We start from the raw sequence: 19,726 nt of genomic DNA on the forward strand, positions 1-19,726 counted from the left end.
CTCAGGTCATGATCTCATGGTTCGTGAGTTCGAGCCCCATATCGGGCTCCGCACTGACAGTGTGGAGCCTGCTTGGGATTCCCTCTCTCCCTCTCTCTCTGCCCGCACCCCCCCCCACCCCGCCATGTGCACGCTCTCTCTCAAAATCAGTCAACAACAACAACAAAGTCAACAACAAGTCAACAACAAGTTGACCCTTTCTGAGGATCTGAAAACTTGATCCTTTCTGAGGATCTGAAAAGCTCCACAGAAGCTGTCCAACCCTCGGGGTCCTTCTTCCAGGCCCCCGGAAGGCCGGATGCGCCACAGACCCTAGCCCCTGCACTCCTTAGCGGAAAGCACACCTCGCCAGCCAGCCGCCCCTGGAACCGCAGATTTCAAGCCACCCTGGATAGTCCCTGAGCTGTCTACACCGCAGAGCACAGTAGAGCGAGAACACCACTCACTGCCTGTAGGGAAAGGACAGAGCCCTACCCCAGGGGAGCTTCCAGAACCTCTGAAGCTCCTGCCCCGGACGCCATCCAGACGCGTCTTCACCTCACGCTTTCACGGCAAGAAGCCACCCGGTCCCCCAGGGGGTGCCTTGAACAGTGGCTGTGGCCACACGGTGGCTTTCTCCACCACACCCACGGGACCCGCCCCCCACCCCCCTGGCTTCCCAGAGCCACGGACGAATCTGGGCATGTTGTGCGAGGCGACTTCTTAGGCAGCCGCTAAAACCCCACTGTCAAATGAATACAGGCTCTGTGAAGCTACGGGCGGCTCTGTATGAAGGCCCGAGCCCCCGACTGTCCGCGTAACGCACGCAGGTGGGAGAACATTCCATCCCGAGCTAATTGAATCCCAACGCTGCCACGGCGAGCCCTTCACACCGTCAGGAGGAGAAATCCAATTTCCTTTTGACCTGAAATTAATTTTCAGGAGACAATCACTTTATCACTGTGCCTCGTGACGGGCCTCGTGACGAGCTTCCAGAGGGGGCCCCCCGTCCTCGGCCGAGGCGCCAGGAACACCACGTCTCCCCCGGTAACCACGCTGGGAGAGTGCTTCCCACTGGGACCCTCGCTGGCCTCGAGGCCAACATGTGAAGGCAAGGACATCTGGTCAGTTTCCTGCCAAGGAGACGCTTCCCTCCTCCCTGCCCTTCCTCTAGGAATGCGAGGCTCAGGGAAGCTGGGGGCCCGAGATCTTGGGGAGTTGTTGCAAAACCAGGACGCGGCTCAGCCAGGGTCGTCGACCCGTCTGTCGGCCGTGAGTGTGGGTCACGGTGGGCGGTGGCAGGGTCCCGCTCGCCGCCCCAGGCCCCGGCTGCGGTCGGGGCTCCGGCCCCCAACATTCCGCACATTGTGACCAGGAGGCCTTGCCGGCTACACATTCCTCTTCTGCATCTGGTTGGCTGGAACCCAATTACCTCCCGTACAACTTGGCCCGGCCCACGCTCTGGCCCAGCACCTCTTCAGGCGGAGGGATACGGCGTCGGTACGTGCTGAAGCCGGGGCGAGATCTTATTTGGGAGAATATGAAATCCCCCTGGATTCAGACAGAGTTCAGGCTGTCTGGACAGACTTGCAGGGCAGCCCAGAAAGGATTTTAGACACCGTCCAGGCTTCGTGCTACAGGTGGGGAAACCGGGGCCAGGAGAGGTGGTCCCAGAAGGCCGGCCAGGGCAAGACTAGAGGCTCCCAGCTCTGTTGAGCACTGGGGTGACTTTGTTCCCAAACCCTCGGGTTCTGTGCTGACCCAGCTCCCGCCCCTCCCCCCCCCACCCCCCCTGCCTGTGAGGCCACCACAGGGCCGAGGGCAGCTCAGGTCCCGCAGCCTGAGGCCCGGCCAGCGGCTGACTTCCCCACTCCCCTTCCTGGACAGTGAATGGGGAGGCCATTGCACCCTAGGCTTGGACCATCCTGGAACAGGGGGCCTGGGCCATTCTGAGGTCAGCAAACCCCGTCACATCACCACTAAAGAACCTCAGCCTTTGCTCCGTGTGGCCCACGCCTCCATTGCCCCGGGGAGGGGATACCCGGAGGTGGGATTTCGGCGCGTCTGGGGCCCCAGCTGGGCACCAACCTACCCCACCCTCGTCACACCCGTCGAATGTTCTTGCCCCGTTTCTGTCATGTCTAGGAGCGGGCCCACCAGGCCCCCTGGGGGACTCCCAGCTCCTAGGGCAGGATGGGGTCCTCCCAGTAGGCCACAGGGCAGGCTGCAGTGACCTCACCTCCAGGCTGTTTGACGTGACCTCCAGAGCAGCAGGGAGGAGGAGGGACCAGAAGAGGGCCGTGTGACACAGCCAGGCGCCAGGCAGACTCTGGGCTCTGCACTCGCCCAACTGCCCAGCCCCCTAAAGGCCCCGCAGCATCCAAGGACACACACACACACACACGAGTGACCCCGCAGGACATTAAATCCGTGTGTTTGGAGATTGGCTGCTCTTCCTAAGGAGTGAGGCAGCGTCCCCCCCGCCCTGGGCTCTGGCTGTCACGTCCCTTGTAGGAGCCGCTATGCGCTTCTAGCCAGGCAGTGGAGAGAAAGAAGCCTGTGCTGGTCACCCCCAGGGTGTGTGCTCCTTTCGTCCCTGCCAAGGGGGTCAGGGGGCCGTGGGATGAGGGACCCCTGTCCCGGGGACCCCTGTCCCAGGGCCGGGCCCTTCCCCAGCTGAGAGGCCCGAGTCACCTTGTGTTCCCTCGCTTGCCCTGCCACAACTCCATTCTCCCTCCTGGGAACCTGTTCCTGGGACCTTCCTCACTGCCATGTCAGCTGCCCGGGGAGTGACCAGGCCCTGTCTCCAATGCAGGCGGGGCTGTGCTGCCGAGTCCTTTCTGCCCCCACCCCCACCCCAGCTAGGCTGTGAGCCAGGCTGTGGAGGAGGGAGGGGCGCAACCCAGGGCCTCCGGGTCCGGCTTACGGCCCGGCACCAGTGAGGGGGTTGCTCCCAGCCAACAAGCCCGGAATTAATTCTAGAACCAGGTGGGGGCGCAGGGGCTGGGTGGTAGAGGGCAGAGGTGCGGGGAGGAAGGTCAGCATCGGGACTAGATCCTGCGGTTTGGTCAGGACTCAGAGGAGAACCCGAATTGGCCAGTGTGAGCTGAGGATGCCAGCCTCTCGCAGGCAGGACCCGGCTTGGCAAGCTCTGAACTTTTGCGCCCCTCCCACCAGAGGCCTGGGACAGCGCGGGGCACGGCGAGGAGACAGAAGCTACCAAAGGACCCCACCATGGGATGACCCAGCGGGCCCGGACTGTGTACCTGGGACGCCTCTGGGTCTGGGTCTGGTTCCGGTTCTGAGGGACCTGCCGTAGGTCAACGATCAGAGTCATAAAAGGGCCACCGTCAAGGGGAGCTCATCCCCAGGCTATTCCCAAGCACGACGCTGCTCAAGGAGCCGAGAGACGACCACAGGGGTTTTCAAAGTGGCTCCTGGAGGGAGCGGAAGGGACCGGAAAACTGTCACCACGGTCATCAGAGAAGAAAGCTGCGCACACACGCTGTCTTCTGTTTTAAACCTTACAGACGCAGGTCGGGGAAAGCAGATGCGATGTCAACCTGTTGACCTCGGCTCTGCTGGGGGCAGAGTCACAGGGACCTCCGTGTCCTTGCTCTCGGTTTACAAATGTCCCCAGTATTTACAGTGAGACGCGGTGCCCACCATCCCCTCAGCCGGACTCCGGCAGGCGGGCTCTGGGCTGGCACCTCGTGCGAGGCCCCTGCTCACGCACCAGCCACCCCCGGGCCAAGGGCAGAGGGAAGACACTCAGACAGGTCCAAGGTCACACTCAAAGGGGTCACGCTAGAAGGGAGCTCTGCCTCCAGGCCCCTCTCCTTCTTAACCACCACACCGAACGTTCATTCATAAAGTAATAAAACACTTTTTGACAAAACCAGGAGGTCAGTTCCAGAGGAGACAGTGAGAAGCTGCCCCATCGGTGTCCTGTGCCTGGACCCGGGCATCCCATGACACCCTCACCTTGTGTCTGGCCTCTGTTACCCTAGGGGGGGGGGGGTCATCCCGGAGTCTGGCCCCGCTTCCCCTAGGCCCGAGACCTGACCCAGCCCGGCTCCCCAGCCCTGCTGGCCAAAGTGCAGCCAGACGGCCATGGGCCAGACCTAGGGAGGCAGCCAGGGCTGAGAAGGGCCGGCCCCCGGGGCGGGAGACGGCTGAAGTACACTGGCCAAGAACAAGCCCCAGGTGCCTCGTTGGAGCTGCCTGGGCTGGGAAGGGAAGTGCTCCCACCTGGTGCTCTCCCCCACTCCCCCACCCCAGCCACACGCGGGCCGAGCGGACACCAAGCCTCTCAACTCCCCTTCACACCTCCACGAGCCAGAACCCAATCCCAGATGGGGCTGGACGCTGCATGGACCCCATGGGGGCCCACAGCCCAGCTGCCGTCGAGGCCCGCTGGATGCCTGCCGGGGCCTGGGTCGAGCTGTGCCGCTTTCTCAAAGCACCCACCCTCTCTGGTCCTGGCAAGCAGCTCTGCACAAAGGAGGCAGGAAGCAAGCTAGACAGAGTAGACAGAGACCCCTCCCCCCCCAGCTTCCTGTCCCTCAGCTCCGCCTCCGGGGAGTGAAGGTCAGTGCTCCCCTGCTCTGCACACGCGCCTTTGTCCCCATCCTCTCTCTGGCGGCCTCCTCAGAACCCAGTGCTAACAGGACCCAGGTTGGGCCCCGAACTCCAGCCCCTCTGCAGGCCAGGATCCCACTCTTCCACGACCCGGACGAACATGGAGGCAGAGGGAAGGGAGAGGTGCACCCCCCGCCCGGCTGTCCATCCACCCCCACCCCACCCCCCAGCCCCCGCCTGACGGCCCTGTCCGTTTCGTGGACGCGTATCTGTGTGCTTTAATGCTTCACTAGCTGAGGGCCGGGGGCGCTCTGCCCAACCTCTCTGAGCTCAGTTCCCTACGTCATGAACTGCCGTAGGGCCTGGGCCAGCGCACCTGGCCGTGACCCTGACCGCCACGCGGGATAATCCCAGACTAGCTGTTCTCCCTGGGCGATTCTGCCCCCTGGGGACACTGGGTCGCGTCTGGACACATTTGTGGTGGTCACTGCTGGGGGCGCTCCTGTCATCGAGTGGGTGGAGGCCAGGGGTGCCCCTCAGGCCAGCCTCTGGCCTCCCGAACGTCCACAGTGCTGAGACTGAGGAGCCTCGTAATGGAACCTTTGGGTACTTGTGAGCATTAAGTGGGACACGCGCACGCCATGTGCTCAGAACGGGGCCTGGTGCCCAGCAAGCCCCCGGCAAATAGTGGCCAAGGCTCCCTTTACCGTCTGCTCCCTCCCTTGGCCTCGGGGAGTCAGAACGGAGACCAGGATGCTTCATTTCCAACAAGGACGCTGAGGCGCCGGGCAGGGACTTGCTGGCCCGGAGCTGGACCCGGCCCTGGTCCCCCCTGCCCACCGCCCCCACCCGCTGTGGTCTCCAAAGAAACCTCCTGCCAGAGCCGGGTCCCATAGAGCCCCGACACCGGCCGCAGTGCCGGAAGCCTCGGGTCCCGGGACTCGCACTTTCTAGAACTGGGGAGCAGCTCGAGAGGAGCACCCACACACATCCACAACGCTACGTGGGCGCGGGGTGGGGGGTGGAGAACGCCAGGGAAGGCCAAGTGCCTCCCCAAAGGCCACGGAGCCCAGCCACGGTAGCAAACCGCTCTGCTGTCCCCAGTCCTGTCGTTTCCAATGCGGTGGAGGAAGTACGTGCCACCCTGACCCGAGAGGACACGATGCCCCGTGCCTCTGACGAGGGGACGCTGAGGGCGGCTGTGTGGGTGTCAAAGCTGTCTTTCCTGGTGGAAGCTTGGGGGTGAGCCCCCCAGCATGTGCGGGGCACTGGGCAGAGCACCAGTGAGGCCTGACTTGGACCCATCACCCCTCTGGAGTCCGAACAGCCTGTGGGCAGGACCATCTAAGTCCCCACGGCGAAGGGGGGCACAGAGGCTCCCAAGCCCGAGCCCCAGGCACCCTGCCGCCACCCACAACCCAGGAGAGGCCACCCGTTGGTACCTACCAGGTGACCGGAGGCTCTCACCAGCTTGTGGGTAGAGAAAGGAAAAGCCTCGTCGCTCAGGTCTGCGTCCAGCACCTCCTGGAGAATGGCCCGGCTGTGGGCAAGAACAAAGTCGGCTGGTCAGTCAACAAACTCTTGCTGAGCACTCGTGGGCGCGGGCTCTGGGCCAGGAAGGCACTGGGGACAGAGCAGTGAGCAGGACGAGTCCCCGTCGCCATGACTCAGATGGACAACAGACAGGTATTAGTAACAGCACACCAAGAGAAGCACCTGCCAAAAATCCAGTCCGCAAGAAAGCCCGTTCAGCGGGAACGATGATGGGCGGTGAGCCCAGCCTGGGTAGAGACCAGACTCACCCGAGCTCCTGGGGCAGTGGCCTGACCGTCTAACACCCCCAAGTGCCCCCCAAGTCCCAGGGCAGGAGCCTAGTTTGCGAGTCCCCTGAGGGCAGGGGCTGCCCTCCTCACCTCCCGCACCCCAGCATCGGCACCCGGGAGTCCGGCTCTCGTGCTTGATGGGTCACCTGAGAGCTCGCTGGGCCCAAAGCTCTCACTCTCCATGGAAACCTTCACTTCTTGGGCCCCTAGCCCCCTCGTCTCCCTCCAGGACTTCGTTCACTCCTTCCTGCGCTCCTCGGCATTGCCACCCGGGTGCCCTGCCCCTGGTTAAGACTTTGTCACCCTCCAGGTCTTGGCTTGGCTGCCACCTCCTCCAGGAAGCCCTCCCCGACTCCCTGAATCTGAGGCTCTGATACATCTGACAGGGCACCTCTCACATGGCTTGTCCTTGCTCCTGTCCCAACGTGCCCGGCACAGAGGGCACACGGTAAACGGAACTGAATGACAACAGCCTGGCTCTGCACCCCAGGGTGGGCTCCCCGTTGGCAGGAGACAGCTCCCCGTGGGGGTACCAGCGGGTGCTGGGGCTGCTGGGTACCGCTGCTCAGAACGCTTGCGGCCCACCCTAATTCCCACCCCCATGGTGCTGGAGCTGCCCACCCACACTGGCCCGAGATGCCTAGCACGCTGCAGGCTGCGACTGCCTTATGTAACACACACCCCCGGCCCCCACGTGCTGCCAGCCCCCAGAGAGCCCACCTCCGGTCCTCGAGGAGCACGGCCCCTCCGTAGCTCTGGGGGGTGGCCGGCGTCTTCCCTGCCTGCTTCCCGGCAGGGGCGGGAGCCTGGAGCTGCCGCCTGGGCCAGGCCGAGGGTCTGTAGGGGGTCAGCAGAGCTCCGGGTAGCCCTGGGCACCAATCTACCTAACGTGGGCGGGGGCGCAGGAGGCTGTCCCTCCATGAGAGGGACAGCAGGTGACGCTGGAGGGCACGGGCCAGAGACGCAGGTTCAAGTCCCGGCTCCCCTGCTCACCCCTGGCCTCCCCCCCCCCCCCCGCTTCCCCATCCTCTGCAGGGGGTGGGGGACAGTGATGCCACCTCCCAGGACCCCGGCGGGGAATCGGCGAGAAAGCACCTGCCGAGCATCTGGGCGTTGATCACCGTGATAGCGAGCACCCACTAGCCGCCTGTGGCCGCTTGGGTTTCAGTTCATTACGATGAAATATTCGGTCTCTCCAGACACCTTTCAAGGGCTCAATGGCCACCTACAGCTTAGCGGCTGCTGTACCGGGCCCACCCAATTGCGGAACGCTTCCAGAGAGTTCTACCGGACAGCTGGAAACTTAGCACCGCCCACGGTCCGGGTGCCGGGCTAAATTGCTTCCCACCTGACAGTTCAGAAGGTCCAGGAACCCCCTCCCCCCACATGGTGGTGGTGCCAGTGAGACTGTTACTCTACAGGAATGTGGGGCTATTCTTGAAGGAGAAGACACATAGGAGCAGTAAGTAAAGAAATTTCCGGGGCGGGGGGTGAGGTGGCCGTCACCACCACCCTCCTGGAGCGGCTTCTAATGAGGCAGAGGAGGCTGGCCTGTCCCCTGGGGGCGCTGCCTTGATCTGAGTGCCCGCACCCTCCCTCCCCTGCCCACCAGCCTCCCCCCGCAGTAGAAAAAGCTCACGCCCCACCGTGGGTGCTGTGGCAAGGGGGCAGAGGCTGCCGAGGGCCAGCCAGGACCCCCGGCCCCGTTGGGCCCACAGACGGGGAGCTGGCTGGCCCTGGGGAGACACGGAAACCACCCCACGGTATCTGCTGGGCGAGCCGGGGTCCTGGGTGATCTCTCTGGGCCCCACGTCCCTCCCCGTAGCCGTGGCCACCAACCTCTGCTCTGCTCCGCGTTCCTCTCCTCCCTTCCTGGATCCACGTGCTTCTGCCCAGCGGTCCCGCAAACCACCCTCAACTCCACCGGAAGCCCCAAACATAATGCTCCGCTTTGGAGATTCATCCCACTTGGCCCCACTGGCCACCTGGACGTGGCTCATTGCTCCCTCCTGGAAATTCCGGCTTCTCCGGCCTCCGAGGCTCCTCACACACCTGCTGGCCTCCTAGCCCGGCCCAGCATCAGAGACCCTGTGAAAGCCCAAGTCTGACCATGTCTCTGCTCTGCTCAGTCCCCCTCACTCACAGCCCCCTGGACCCGCAGGCTCTCGCCTCCTCTGCTCCCCGAGCACATCTCCAGCTGCCCTGCTCCAGCCGGCCTCCCTGTTTTCCTTCAGCCACACAGGCACATCCCAGCCACCGGGCCTTTGCACCTGCTGTGTCCTCTGCCTGGAACACCATCCCTCCAGAGAGCTCCAAAGCTCAATCCCTCATTTCTTCCAGGGCTTTGCCCAAACGTCCCCTTAGTGGATGTTGGTTTTCATGGGCAGCCTGAGGGCAAACGCTTGATAGATGCCGATCCGTGTTAACGTATACGATGTTCTCAGGTTCCATTCATTCGTTCGCCAAGCACGTACCTGCCGTGTGCCCCTGAGCGACGCCCACACAGAACCAGCTACAACACAGCCTGGGAGGGAGGCCGGCCAGTCCAGGACCCAGCCGGGGAGCCTCAGGCTTGATCAGCTCCAAGGCCCCAGGGAAAATGACCCCGCGGCCGGTCTGAGCACGCCAGCCGGGGATCCCGGAGGGACTCCTGGCTGACAGGGACGTCACCTGGACACAGCGTGCTTTGTCAGAGCACGCAGCCTGGTGATATCTGGCTGCAGGCACATCCCCCCTCCCCTCCCCCTCCCTCCCTCTGCCTCCAGCTCTTCCCGTCATTTTCCAGGAACACATCCTTCCTTGAACACAGGGGCCCCCAGAAGCAGGGGGGCCCTCCTCTCCTACTTCTCCCCTCCGGTCCGGCAGGGTCCACCACCCGCGAGGAGTCTCCCCACCACTGACGCGTGCCTGGGCTCCGGGGTCAGTGATGGAGCACCCACAGCAGGTGCGTCGCCACCAAGAGGGCGTGTAACTCCCCGGGAAGGGCAGTTGCGGGCGCGCGCGGCTGTCTGAGAGTTCGGGGGGGAGTCCGTGCCCACCCGCCCTGGCACTGGTGAGCTGCGCGACCCTGGGCAAACGTCTCCCCCTCTGTGTGCCTCTGTCTCCTCCCCCTCAGGGAATAAGAACAATTAGGACCGCCTCGAAGGGCTATTATCAGGATTTTCGGGAGACGCTGGCACAGGGTTTGGCAAATCACAGGTGCCCAGCTGGTGGCTGTTACCACGATTATCCTTCCCCACTGGTCCCCCACCCCCGAGTCCCTTCCCGGAGCCCTGCTCGAGAGACCTTTCCAAGCACGCAACTGCCCAGGTGCCCCTTTGCCTAGCCCCCACCCCCCCACCACCGTGGCTCCCTGCACAGGCCAGTGTCTGAGGGTTTGCAGGCTCTGACTCCTCATGGGTGGGAGTGTAGCTCAGCAAATATTTACGGAACGGACGCATGACCGACTCATCCACCCGGAGGTGTTCGGGGCGGGGGGCGCGGGCCTCTCGGTGTTCGGTATTATTCTCAGCCCCGGTGTCAGGTAGAACCCCGGCCCGGCCGTGCCCACTTGGACGTGGCATCAGCAACTGCTAGACCGTCAGTGACCCAGAGACACACCCCCCCCACCCCCCCGCCGACACACACAGGCCCTTCTGTGACCCCTGAACCCTCAGGCGCAGATTCCTGTCCGGCTGGGTCTGGCGCTCCCACTGAGGGCTCGTCTGTATTCCGGGGCTTTGAAGGTGAGTTATCTGGCGTCTCTGGGTTCACGAGAGCCTTTAGCTACCCGGAACGTCCCATTCTGGACCAGCAGGACCAGCGGCTGCTTCTGCCCACGGGTGCCAGCTGGAGGGACCCGGGTGTGGGTCCCAGGGGTTGGGCACCCGGCTGCTTGGCTCCCGGTCCCGTCCTCACCTGGCCGGGCCCTGGATGCTGATCAGACCCAGGTCCTCGGAGCTGTCGATGAGCTGGCACCGGAACTTCTGATCCTGCAGCACCGTGCTGATGTGAGACCAGTTGTGCTGGGCCACGGCCCCGCCCACGGCCAGGTAGTAGCCGTCCCCTGGAAGAGAGGCGGCGAGGACTAGCCGGAGGAAGCACCTGCTCTTTCCCAGAAAGTGAAAAACACAAGCCAGAGGGCAGTGACCCTCCCCAGGGGCACCGGCTGCTCTCCGGGGGCAGGGAGTGGGGGCCGGGGTGGGGGACCCCTGGGGGCTGCACATGCCAAGGGAGCACTGTTCTGGGAGAGTCTGAGGCTTTCACCCACTTCTCAAAGAGCTCCTGACCAGGAGAGGGGGACAGCTCCCACCCGGTCGAGGCCCGAGGCTCCGTGTGTCATCAGTGCTGGGCAGCCTTGGACAGATCTCTTCCTCTCTGGCTCTGCTCTCACTCCGTATGCCCCTGGCCCCCCGGTCTCTGGATCCCCCTTTGGCCATATCAGGACTTGCTGGGGCCAGGTACCGGGCCAGGCTTTGCCAGTAATACCCCCTTGATTTCCCCCATCCCCACAGGAGGCTGATTCTCATCACCACCCCAGGGTTTCACAAAAGGAGACTGAGGTTCAGAGAGGTCACGTGGTAGAAAATCAGACTCTGTCCAGCTCTGAGTCATGGCCTGGGCCACACTGCCACCCAGGTTTGGGTGAACGGAGGGCAGCCCGCCTCGGCCCAGCGTCCGGGGAGAGTCACTGCCCTGGGGAGCTGGGACAGCTGTGTGGCCTTGGACCCATCACACAGCCTCCCTGAGCCCCTGTGCTCTCATCTGTCATGGAGAGTCTATGTAGCTCCTCTGCAAGGGTACTGTGAGAACCAGCCACTGCCTGTGCCTGGGGTGGGCGGGCTCCCACCGGTCATTTGCCCATGATCTCTGGAGGAACCGGAGGGGGTTGGGGGGGGTGGGGAGGGAGGCGGGAGGCCTCCTTCTTCTCAGCTTTCCCTGGACCTTCCCTCGCATCCCCCCTCTCTCCTTCCTTATTAATTCTCACAGGGCTCCCCCACCCCAGAGCAGAGGTCCCCAGGCGATCCCTGACCCCTCAGCCGCTTCTCTGTCTGTACGGTGGGAATATGGGACTGGAAATGCCCTCACAGGCCAGGTTCGCACAGCTGCTGTGGGCGGGGCCCCAGGGAGGGGCGCAGAAGGGTCTAGAAGGCCTCCTCCCGTCGGGGTCCCCTGGCAGCCACCTCTGTCAGCCTGGGCATCACTGCCGCGGGCTGGGCGTAGTGTGTGGGCATGGGTGGAGATGGGCAGGGGGCTCCCTGCTGCAGAACCCTCCTGGGTGCCTCCCGGTGGTGCGTCCCAGCCCTGCCCCCCCCACACCCCCCACCCAGCAGCTGTGGTAATAGACGCAGCCACCCACCGTGATCGAAAAGCAGTCCCTCCTCACTCTACCCTTCCCTGGCAGAGGAGGGCCTGGCTGGTGGCAGAGGGCTCAGGGTAAAGGGCACCAGGCTCTCTCCGTCTCCAGGAGCAGCTGCTGGCTAGGCTCTCGTGGGGGGGGGGGGTCCCGGGCGGGGTGGGGCTGGGCTGGGACCACCAGCTGGAAGCTTGGAGCTGGGGCCCGCCTCCCCCCGCAATCCCGCCTGGGAAGGAGCAGAAGCAGGGGCTGCGGTCCTCAGCTGCCTCCTCCCACCCTTGTCCAGGCGACCCCTGGGACGTTCCCCACCTTGTCACCCCACATGCTGTGTGCTCCCCTAGGTCCCACGCAGAGGCCTTAGCCTCCGGGAAGCCCTTCCTGAATATACCAGGGCAAGTGGCCAGCGGCCCCGCCGTCTCCTCCACCCCCACATCCCAAAGCAGCCTCCAAGCCCCTCCTCTCAGCGCCTGGGGCAGCAGCACCTCTGGGCTGGATGGCCGGACCTATCCCCTCCTGGCCCCAGCCTCCAATCCCACCCCCAGTCCTGCTTACCACATCTCGATCGCCCTTGCTCCCACGGCCCTCAGGAGGGTCCAAAAGCGCTCCCCCCCGCCCCGCCCGTCAGAGCCTGCCGCCCACAAGGCACGTGGCTCTGATGCACTTGGCTCTGCTCTTGGGCGGGGGTCCGTCCTCACCCAGGCCCTCCACTCACCACTGCCTCGCCAGGCCTGAGCCCCTCCTCCTCACCTTCCGGGACCCAGCTCAAACATCCCCTCCTCTGGGAAGCCCGCTCACCCACTCCACCCTGCAGAGCACTGACACGACCTCACCGCAGTGGCCTGCCCCCTTGCCCGTGCCTGGGGACCACGGCCGTCCCACGTCCACAATCTCCCTACAGCCAGGACCGTACCCTGCACCCACCTTTGGATCCTTTGGGCCGTGGGGCTGGGGAAAACAGGCTATCCCCCAAATCCCTGTGGGGATACTCTGCAGGGATACTATCCCTCCCCACCCCGGAGGATACCGTCTGGGAATCACATGGGCCTTGGCATCAGACCGGCCTGGCCAAGAGGTGGCTCTGTGGCTCGATGCCATCACTTCTTACTTCTCTGGGCCTCCATTTTCTCATCTATAAGATGGGCTGAACCACACCTGCCCCCACAGGACCGTTAACAGCATCCACTGGGTTAAAACGTCTACCAGAGCACTGGTCAGGTATGATCAAGTCTCCTCTCTTCCTCCTTCGTCTTCAACCGATGAGCACAAAGGGAGACAGAAGCCAAAAAGACAAGTCGGCCCCCAAAAGGGCCCTCCCGGCCCCTGGGCAGGGGACTTTTACAGGCCGCGTCCTCCGCGTAGCCCCAGGGGTCCGAAGCCACCCAAGGCCCCTCCTCAAGGGACGGGGGTCACCGGGGCCGCCTGGTGCCAGGGCAGCTGCCGGGCCCGGCGTTCTCCGGACAGCTGTCCTCATCAAAGACCCAAAGTGCCGGGTCCTGAGGCCGCAGCTCCGGGCCCAGCCTGCAAGTGGCCGTGGCAGAGAGGGCGGTCAGTGGGCAGAGTCCAGGGGCTCGGGCTCCAGCCGGGGAGCTGGGGGTTGCGGGGTTGACCTTGCACCTTCCTGTATCGTCAGCACGTCTCCTACAAGCGCGTCTTCCTTTTGGGATGGAGAAGACGGTTCAAGATCACGTTTGGCATCGACAGCTGCTTTGCACACAGCCTTGCTCGCGTGCAAATCACCACATCCTCTTGCCGTCGTGGTGACCTGACGCAACGGGTATAATTAACCCGCGTCTAAAACATGCATATTTAACAGGCATGCATATTCATGGCAGGAACAGTACAGTTTTTAAGGCCGAAAATAAAACACGGTCCACATGCCGCCGGTCTTCTCGTGTTTGGCCGTGTCCCCGGGCCCGGCAGCACGTTCCAGAGCCTCCCGGGATGTGACTCAGGCGTCACGGCGCCTCCCTCACCACGCGCCACGCGCACTTCCGCTGGCAGGCCGAGCAAGAGCCCGTCCCCCGCGCCCAGGCAGCCACGCGGTTGGACCGGGAGGCGCCAGAATCTGGGAAAAATGCCTCCCGAATCATTAGCACCTTTCCCTTGCCTCTGCTCCACGGCCTGTTCTGGCCCCCGCCCTGGCAAGGCGGGCGCTCCTCGAACCGTCAGGGCCCGGGATCCCCCGGCACCTTCCGGAAGGTCCCCGTTCTCCAGGTGGGGAAAGTGAGGCTCAGGGCTGTGGGCCGCAGAGCCAGGCAGTGGCAGGACCTGGCCCAGGATTTAGATGACCTGTGCCCTCACCGGGGTCCCTCTGTCCCTCCTCCCCAGCTACACCAGCCCTTCTCCAAATGGCCCCTGCTCCTCTGCAGCCAGCTCCTTACAGGCACCTTTCCAGCCGGCAGCTCCTATTCACCCACCGGGGCTCAGGCCAGAACACCACCTCCTCCAGGAAGCCTTCCTCACCCTGGCTCAGCTACTTCCATAGCCTCCATAGTCCTGCTCTTTTCCGTCCCCTTGCTTTTCCACTCGGTGTTCGAATGGTCTCTTCCCGGCCCTGTCTGTCCCTACCGTGAGATCTTGGAGGTCCGCCCAGCCTCCTTCACCTCCTGTGACCGCCGGCTGCCCGCATCTGTCTTACCGTAAAGGCTCTTTGTGAGCGCTGGGAGAAGGAAGGGGCGGACAAGTTCATTCACACAGCACAGGCGCTCTGCACCACCAGTGGCAGGAGGGAAGGGCCCCCCAAGCCCCAGCTGCCGCCAGTAAGACCGCTCACCCGTGCCCACAGCCTCCAGTCGGCCGGTGCTGCCCCGTGACGCTGTTTTCAGCAGTCAGAGACTCAGGAATCCCACCCACCCTCGGCCCCCAAATCCACCCCAAAGGAGTCTGTGGCCGGCAAAGCAACCTTGTCCCATCGCCCCTGCACCCCCACCCAGAGATATAAACTCCACGGGCCAGAACCTCCTGGTGCCTCAAACAGCCTGGGATGCGACAAGTGCTCAGCAGGTACTGAATGCACCCGCCTGGCTAATGCGCCCTCCTTCTCGCTCCCCTCCCCCTCCCCCAGTGCCCTGGGAGCTCGCCCGCCAACCCCTGGGGACCCTCACCGAGTCTGGGCAGCGTGGAGCCAGGCCCCTGGAGGCGGAGACTGCCAGCTTCTCTGAATGGGCTGAGTTCTTGTGCTGACGGACCCTCCCCCTGGAGGGTGTCTCAGAGAGACACCCTCTCCTCTGCAAATCCAGTCTCTCAGAGCGGCACCGGGGCCTCCCTGGAGAAGGAGGGTGCTTCCCACTCTGAGGATCTCAGCCGTCTCTCTTCTCCCTAGCAGGGACGGCTACGGGACTAGAGATGACCTTGCTCCGTGTGAACCAAGGGGTAGGGTCGGGGAGGTGAAGGGACAGGCAGCACATCTGGCTCAACGTGGCCGTCAGGGCTGTGCAAACAAGCATTACAGGTAGTGAGCTACCTGTCACTGGAGGCATGCAAGCAAAGGCGAAGGGGCTGCAGAGGGCAACCCAGGAACAGCTTGAGCACTGAACTGCACACCTTCTAAGGACCTGCCCTGCCTGAGACGGAATTCAGCAGAGATCAAAGTCGGTTCGGCATAGATGTCGGTGGCAGAAAGGAGTTAGTACGTCCAAGTGGGAAGCACGGCCTCCTCCGTGGCTCCCTCTGTTCTGGGCAGGCACGCTGAGTATGCCCACGCCCTCGCTGTTCTGAAACTCCGCGGTACGCACAGGTTCAAAGACATAATCACGGAGTACTCAGAGCCCGCATCACTGCCTGAACAAAGCTGACCGCCAGCCTGAAGCGACACCTCTAATCTCCGAAGCCCTGACCGCTGCGGGCACCACAGGTAATTACAGAGCGGCCCTCGGCAGCCCGTCCCCGGCCACCGCCGGTCACCGGAACAAGGGCTGCAGTGACAACATCGCTCAGCCCGTGGGGCATCTCCTACCTTCAAAGGCGGGGGCCAGGGCGGAGGCCTGGGGGCTGGGGGCCAGGCGGCTGACAGTCAGGTCGCTTTCGGTGCCGCCCCTGTGGTTCAGCATGCAGGTATACACGGTCGAGCCTGGGGGCAAGAGAAAGACCCGGAGTGTGGGAGCCGCTCGGCACAGCCCGGCACACACAAGTCTGGGTAACCGCTCGACAGGATGCCCTAGCGCAGGTGACCTCAAAAGGCGACGTCACCACGACCGGGTGGCCCAGAGCGGGAGGGGCAGGTCACCCAGCACTGCTGTTCCCGGAGGAGGAAGGGTCAAGAGTGGGGCTTCGGGGCGTCTGGGTGGCTCAGTCGGTCGAGCATCCGACTTCGGCTCAGTTCATGATCTTGTGGTTCGAGAGTTCGAGCCCCTCGTCGGGCTCTGTGCTGTCAGCTCAGAGCCTGGAGCTCCTTCAGATTCTGTGTCTCCCTCTCTCTGCCCCTCCCCCACTCATGCTCTGTCTCTCTCAAAAATGAATAAAAATATTAAAAAAAAAAAAAAAGAGTGGGGCTTCTTTCTTCTTGAAACACCTTGGCCCGGGATGTGGATGGCCCCCATCCCAGGCTCCCACCCACCCCCCACATGCCAGAAAGTTCTTAGGAGCAGGGTTCTTGTCTCGCTCACTCTGGTGCGCCCGTGCCTGCTGAGCAGAGGCTCCTGATGTCTGTCCGCATAAACGACTATGTGGATGGATGGATGAAAGCGGGTCAACGGGAAGGTGGATGGAAGGGTGCTGGGGCGGGGTTGGGGGGAAGGGGGGTGTGGGGAACAGGGAGGTTTAAGAGGAGCAGGTGGGGCGACTGCCGGAAAAATGGTGTCACGGGTTGAACTGTGTCCCTGAAATGACATGTTGACGTCCCAACCCCGAGTACCTGTGAACGTGAGCTTATTTGGAAACAGGGCTTTGCTATGTGATCACGTTAGGATGGCCCTTATGGCCGGCTCTAATCCGGGATGCTGGTGTCCTTATGAGGAGAAGCAAACGCAGGGATGTGTGATGTCAAGGCAGGGGCGAGATTGGTGCCCACCCCCACCCCCTGGAGCCAGAGAGGCAGGAAGTGTCCCACCTCCGGTCTCAGAGACGGCACAGCCTTGCTACCTTCTTGAGTGTGCACTTGTAGCCTCTGGAAGGATCAGACAACATGTTTCCATTGTTTAGAACCAGCCCGTTTATGGTGTTTTGTTACAGCAGCCCCAGGGAGCTAATACAGACAGGTGGGAGAGGGTAACGTAAAAGGAGATGAACATCCCAAATATTACATGGGACACACTTAAGAGGAAAACATCGTCCATTCTTGAGACTCAAACCTATCTGACCTTCCTGTATTTTTATTTAATTCTGGAAACCCTCTTTGGGGAGAGTGTTCCTGTGGGGAGTGCCCAAAGGGGCTCCACATTTACAGAGAGCCTCTTGCCTTGTATCCTTTCTGGAACAAAGTAAATGGAGAAGGGAGGGAGGGAGGAGGGAAGGGAAGGGCAGGGGGAGGGACAGTGGAAGGTGCTGGGGGCCTAGGGCCTGAGGTGTGGCAATGAGGGCAGAGAGATCTAGGCGCAGGGGCCCAGGGGCCAGCCAGGGGGCAGAGCCCTGAGCTGGAGAAGCCTAGAGGGGATACAGCCAGCTTGCCGCCTGGTCTCAGCACCGAGGGCTGTGCCCAGGGAGTTCTTCCTGGCACCAAAGTGGGAGAGGGGCATGGCCCTCTGGAGGTCGTACCTGGGGGTCGGCTGACATCGGCAGAGAAGAGCCAGTCGGCAGCCTTCCTCGCATCCAAACCCACCAGGTAGAACTTTCCGAAGTAGGACATGTTGAACACAGCAGCGGCCCCTCTGCAGGCCAGACATTCCTTCTTGATCTGAAAAGTTCCAGGAAGGAAGGACGCCATGAGGGCTCTGAGCTATGCCTCCTCAGAGCACGGCGGCGTGCTGGGCTCTCCCTGGTACACCTGCTCTGAGACTCCCTCCGCACTCCCAGCTGGGAACACAAGACCACTCTTCAGAAGCACAGGGAATTATACCCCACAAAAGAAGACAACAGATTCAACAGCATGTTCTTGGACCACAATGGAATTACATTAGAATCACAGCAGGAGGAAACTTGGGGAGTTTGCATATAAGTGACATTGAACAACACATCCCTGAATAACCAAAGAACCAAAGAAAACACTTGTGGGGGGAGGGTTGGCAAATACTTTGAGAAGGAGGGAAGGAAGGCAGGGCCTTGCTCACAGAGACCTTACACCTGCAAATGCCTCCAAAGTTCTCAATCCATGCCTCAGCTTCCCACTTGGAGGAACTGGAAAAGAAGGGTGAATTAAACCAGAAGCAAGCGGAAGGAAAGGCTTAATAGGGACTAGAATAGGATATAGAGGAAATGGAGAATAGAGGAAATGGAGAATAGAGAAATGGAGAAAATCGGCAAAAACAAAGCTGGTTCTTTGGAATGATCAACAAAAGTAGCAGACTCACAAAGAAAATAAGACAGGAGACTCAAAGTACTAAAATCGGGAAGGAAAGAGGGGACATCACTACCGACCTTACAGCAGTAAAAGGGTTGTAAGGGAAAACCATGCATAACCGCATGCCAGCATGTGACATGTGAAACGGACACATTCCTAGAAAGACACAAGTTATTAAAACTGACTGAAGAAGAAGGGTTCCCCGGGTGGCTCGGGTGGTTGAGTGTACGACTTCGGCTCAGGTCATGATCTCACGGTCCGTGAGTTTGAGCCCCGCGTCGGTCTCTGTGCTGACAGCTCGAGCCTGGAGCCTCCTCTGGATTCTGTGTCTCCCTCTCTCTCTGCCCCTCCCCTGCTCCTGCTTTGTCTTTCTCTGTCTCTCAAAAAAAAAAAAAAAAAGTTAAAAAATAAAGAAAAGAAAATAATTCCACCTACATCATCAAAAAGAATTTTAAAATACCCACAAATTCAACAGAAGTGCAAAACTTGTACTCTGAAAACTCAGCAATATTTTTGAAAGAAATTAAAGAAGGCCTGAACGAGTGGAAAGACATCCCATGTTTACAAAATGAAGACTTGATATTGCTAAGATGATGTGCTCTCCAAACAGATCCAGATTCAACACGATCGCCATTAAAATTGCAGCGGGCTTCTTGGCAGAAATTGACAAACTGATCCTAAAATTCATATGGAAATGTAAGGGACCCAGAATAGTTAAAACCATCTTGAAAAAGAAGGACCAAGCTGGGAGACTCACGCTTCCTGATTTCAAAACTCACTACAAAACCATTGTAATCAAGACACTAACACAAGGATATGCATATAGATCACTGGAATGGGGTTGAGAGTCCAGAAATAAACCCGCATGTTTATGGTCACTGCTTTTCCACAAGGATGCCAAGGCCACGTGAGGAGGAAGCCACGGTCGTCAACACGTGGTGCCCGTGCAGCTGGCCACACGCAGAGAAGGAGGCTGGGCCCCTACCTCACACCATACACGAACCATAGTCAAAGTGGGTCCTAGACCTAAGAGTAAGAGCTAAACTATACGATTCTTAGAAGAAAACATGGGAGTAAGTCTTTGTGGCCTTGGATTAGGAAATGCCTTCTGAAATATGACCCCAGAAGCACAAGCAACAAAAGAAACAATCCGTAAGTTGGATTTCACCAAAATCAAGCCCTTTTGTGCTGCCAACAACACCATCAAGAAAGGGAAAAGACAACCCACAGAATGGGAGGAAGTATCTGGAAGGCATAAATCTGATAAGAGACTTGTATCCAGCATATAACAGGAACTCTTATAACTCAATACAAACACCAGTAACCCAATTTAAATGAGCAAGGTGTCTGAATAGACATTTCTCCAAAGAAGATGCACGAATGGCCAGTAAGCACATGGGAAGACGCTCACCATCATTAGCCAGTAGGGAAATGCAGCTGGAAACCCCAGTGAGATCTCACCTCACACCCACTAGGATGGCTGGGATCAAAGAGAGAGAATCACCAGTGGTGGCGAGGACTTGGAGAAGTCACAACCCTCACCCACTGTGCGTGGGAACGTAAAACAGTGCAGCC

General features: G+C 61.1%; 1 protein-coding gene across 5 annotated transcripts in view; it reads right to left on the minus strand.

Annotated features, from left to right (window-relative positions):
• The window catches only part of SARDH (sarcosine dehydrogenase), a 63,282-nt gene that overhangs the window by 12,175 nt on the left and 31,381 nt on the right, over positions 1 to 19,726 (minus strand). For all 5 annotated transcript variants that reach the window (XM_086684414.1, XM_086684413.1, XM_086684416.1 and 2 more), the window contains 4 exons: positions 17,410 to 17,548; positions 15,674 to 15,787; positions 10,281 to 10,428; positions 6,007 to 6,100 (listed from right to left, as the gene is read on the minus strand). In XM_086684414.1, the coding sequence (XP_086540540.1) occupies positions 6,007 to 6,100; positions 10,281 to 10,428; positions 15,674 to 15,787; positions 17,410 to 17,548 (495 nt within the window). The remainder of the gene's footprint in view (positions 1 to 6,006; positions 6,101 to 10,280; positions 10,429 to 15,673; positions 15,788 to 17,409; positions 17,549 to 19,726) is intronic.

Source organism: Puma concolor, chromosome D4 (genome assembly GCF_028749965.1).
Source record: "Puma concolor isolate L17-30 chromosome D4, mPumCon1.1.hap2, whole genome shotgun sequence".
Lineage (NCBI taxonomy): Eukaryota > Metazoa > Chordata > Mammalia > Carnivora > Felidae > Puma > Puma concolor.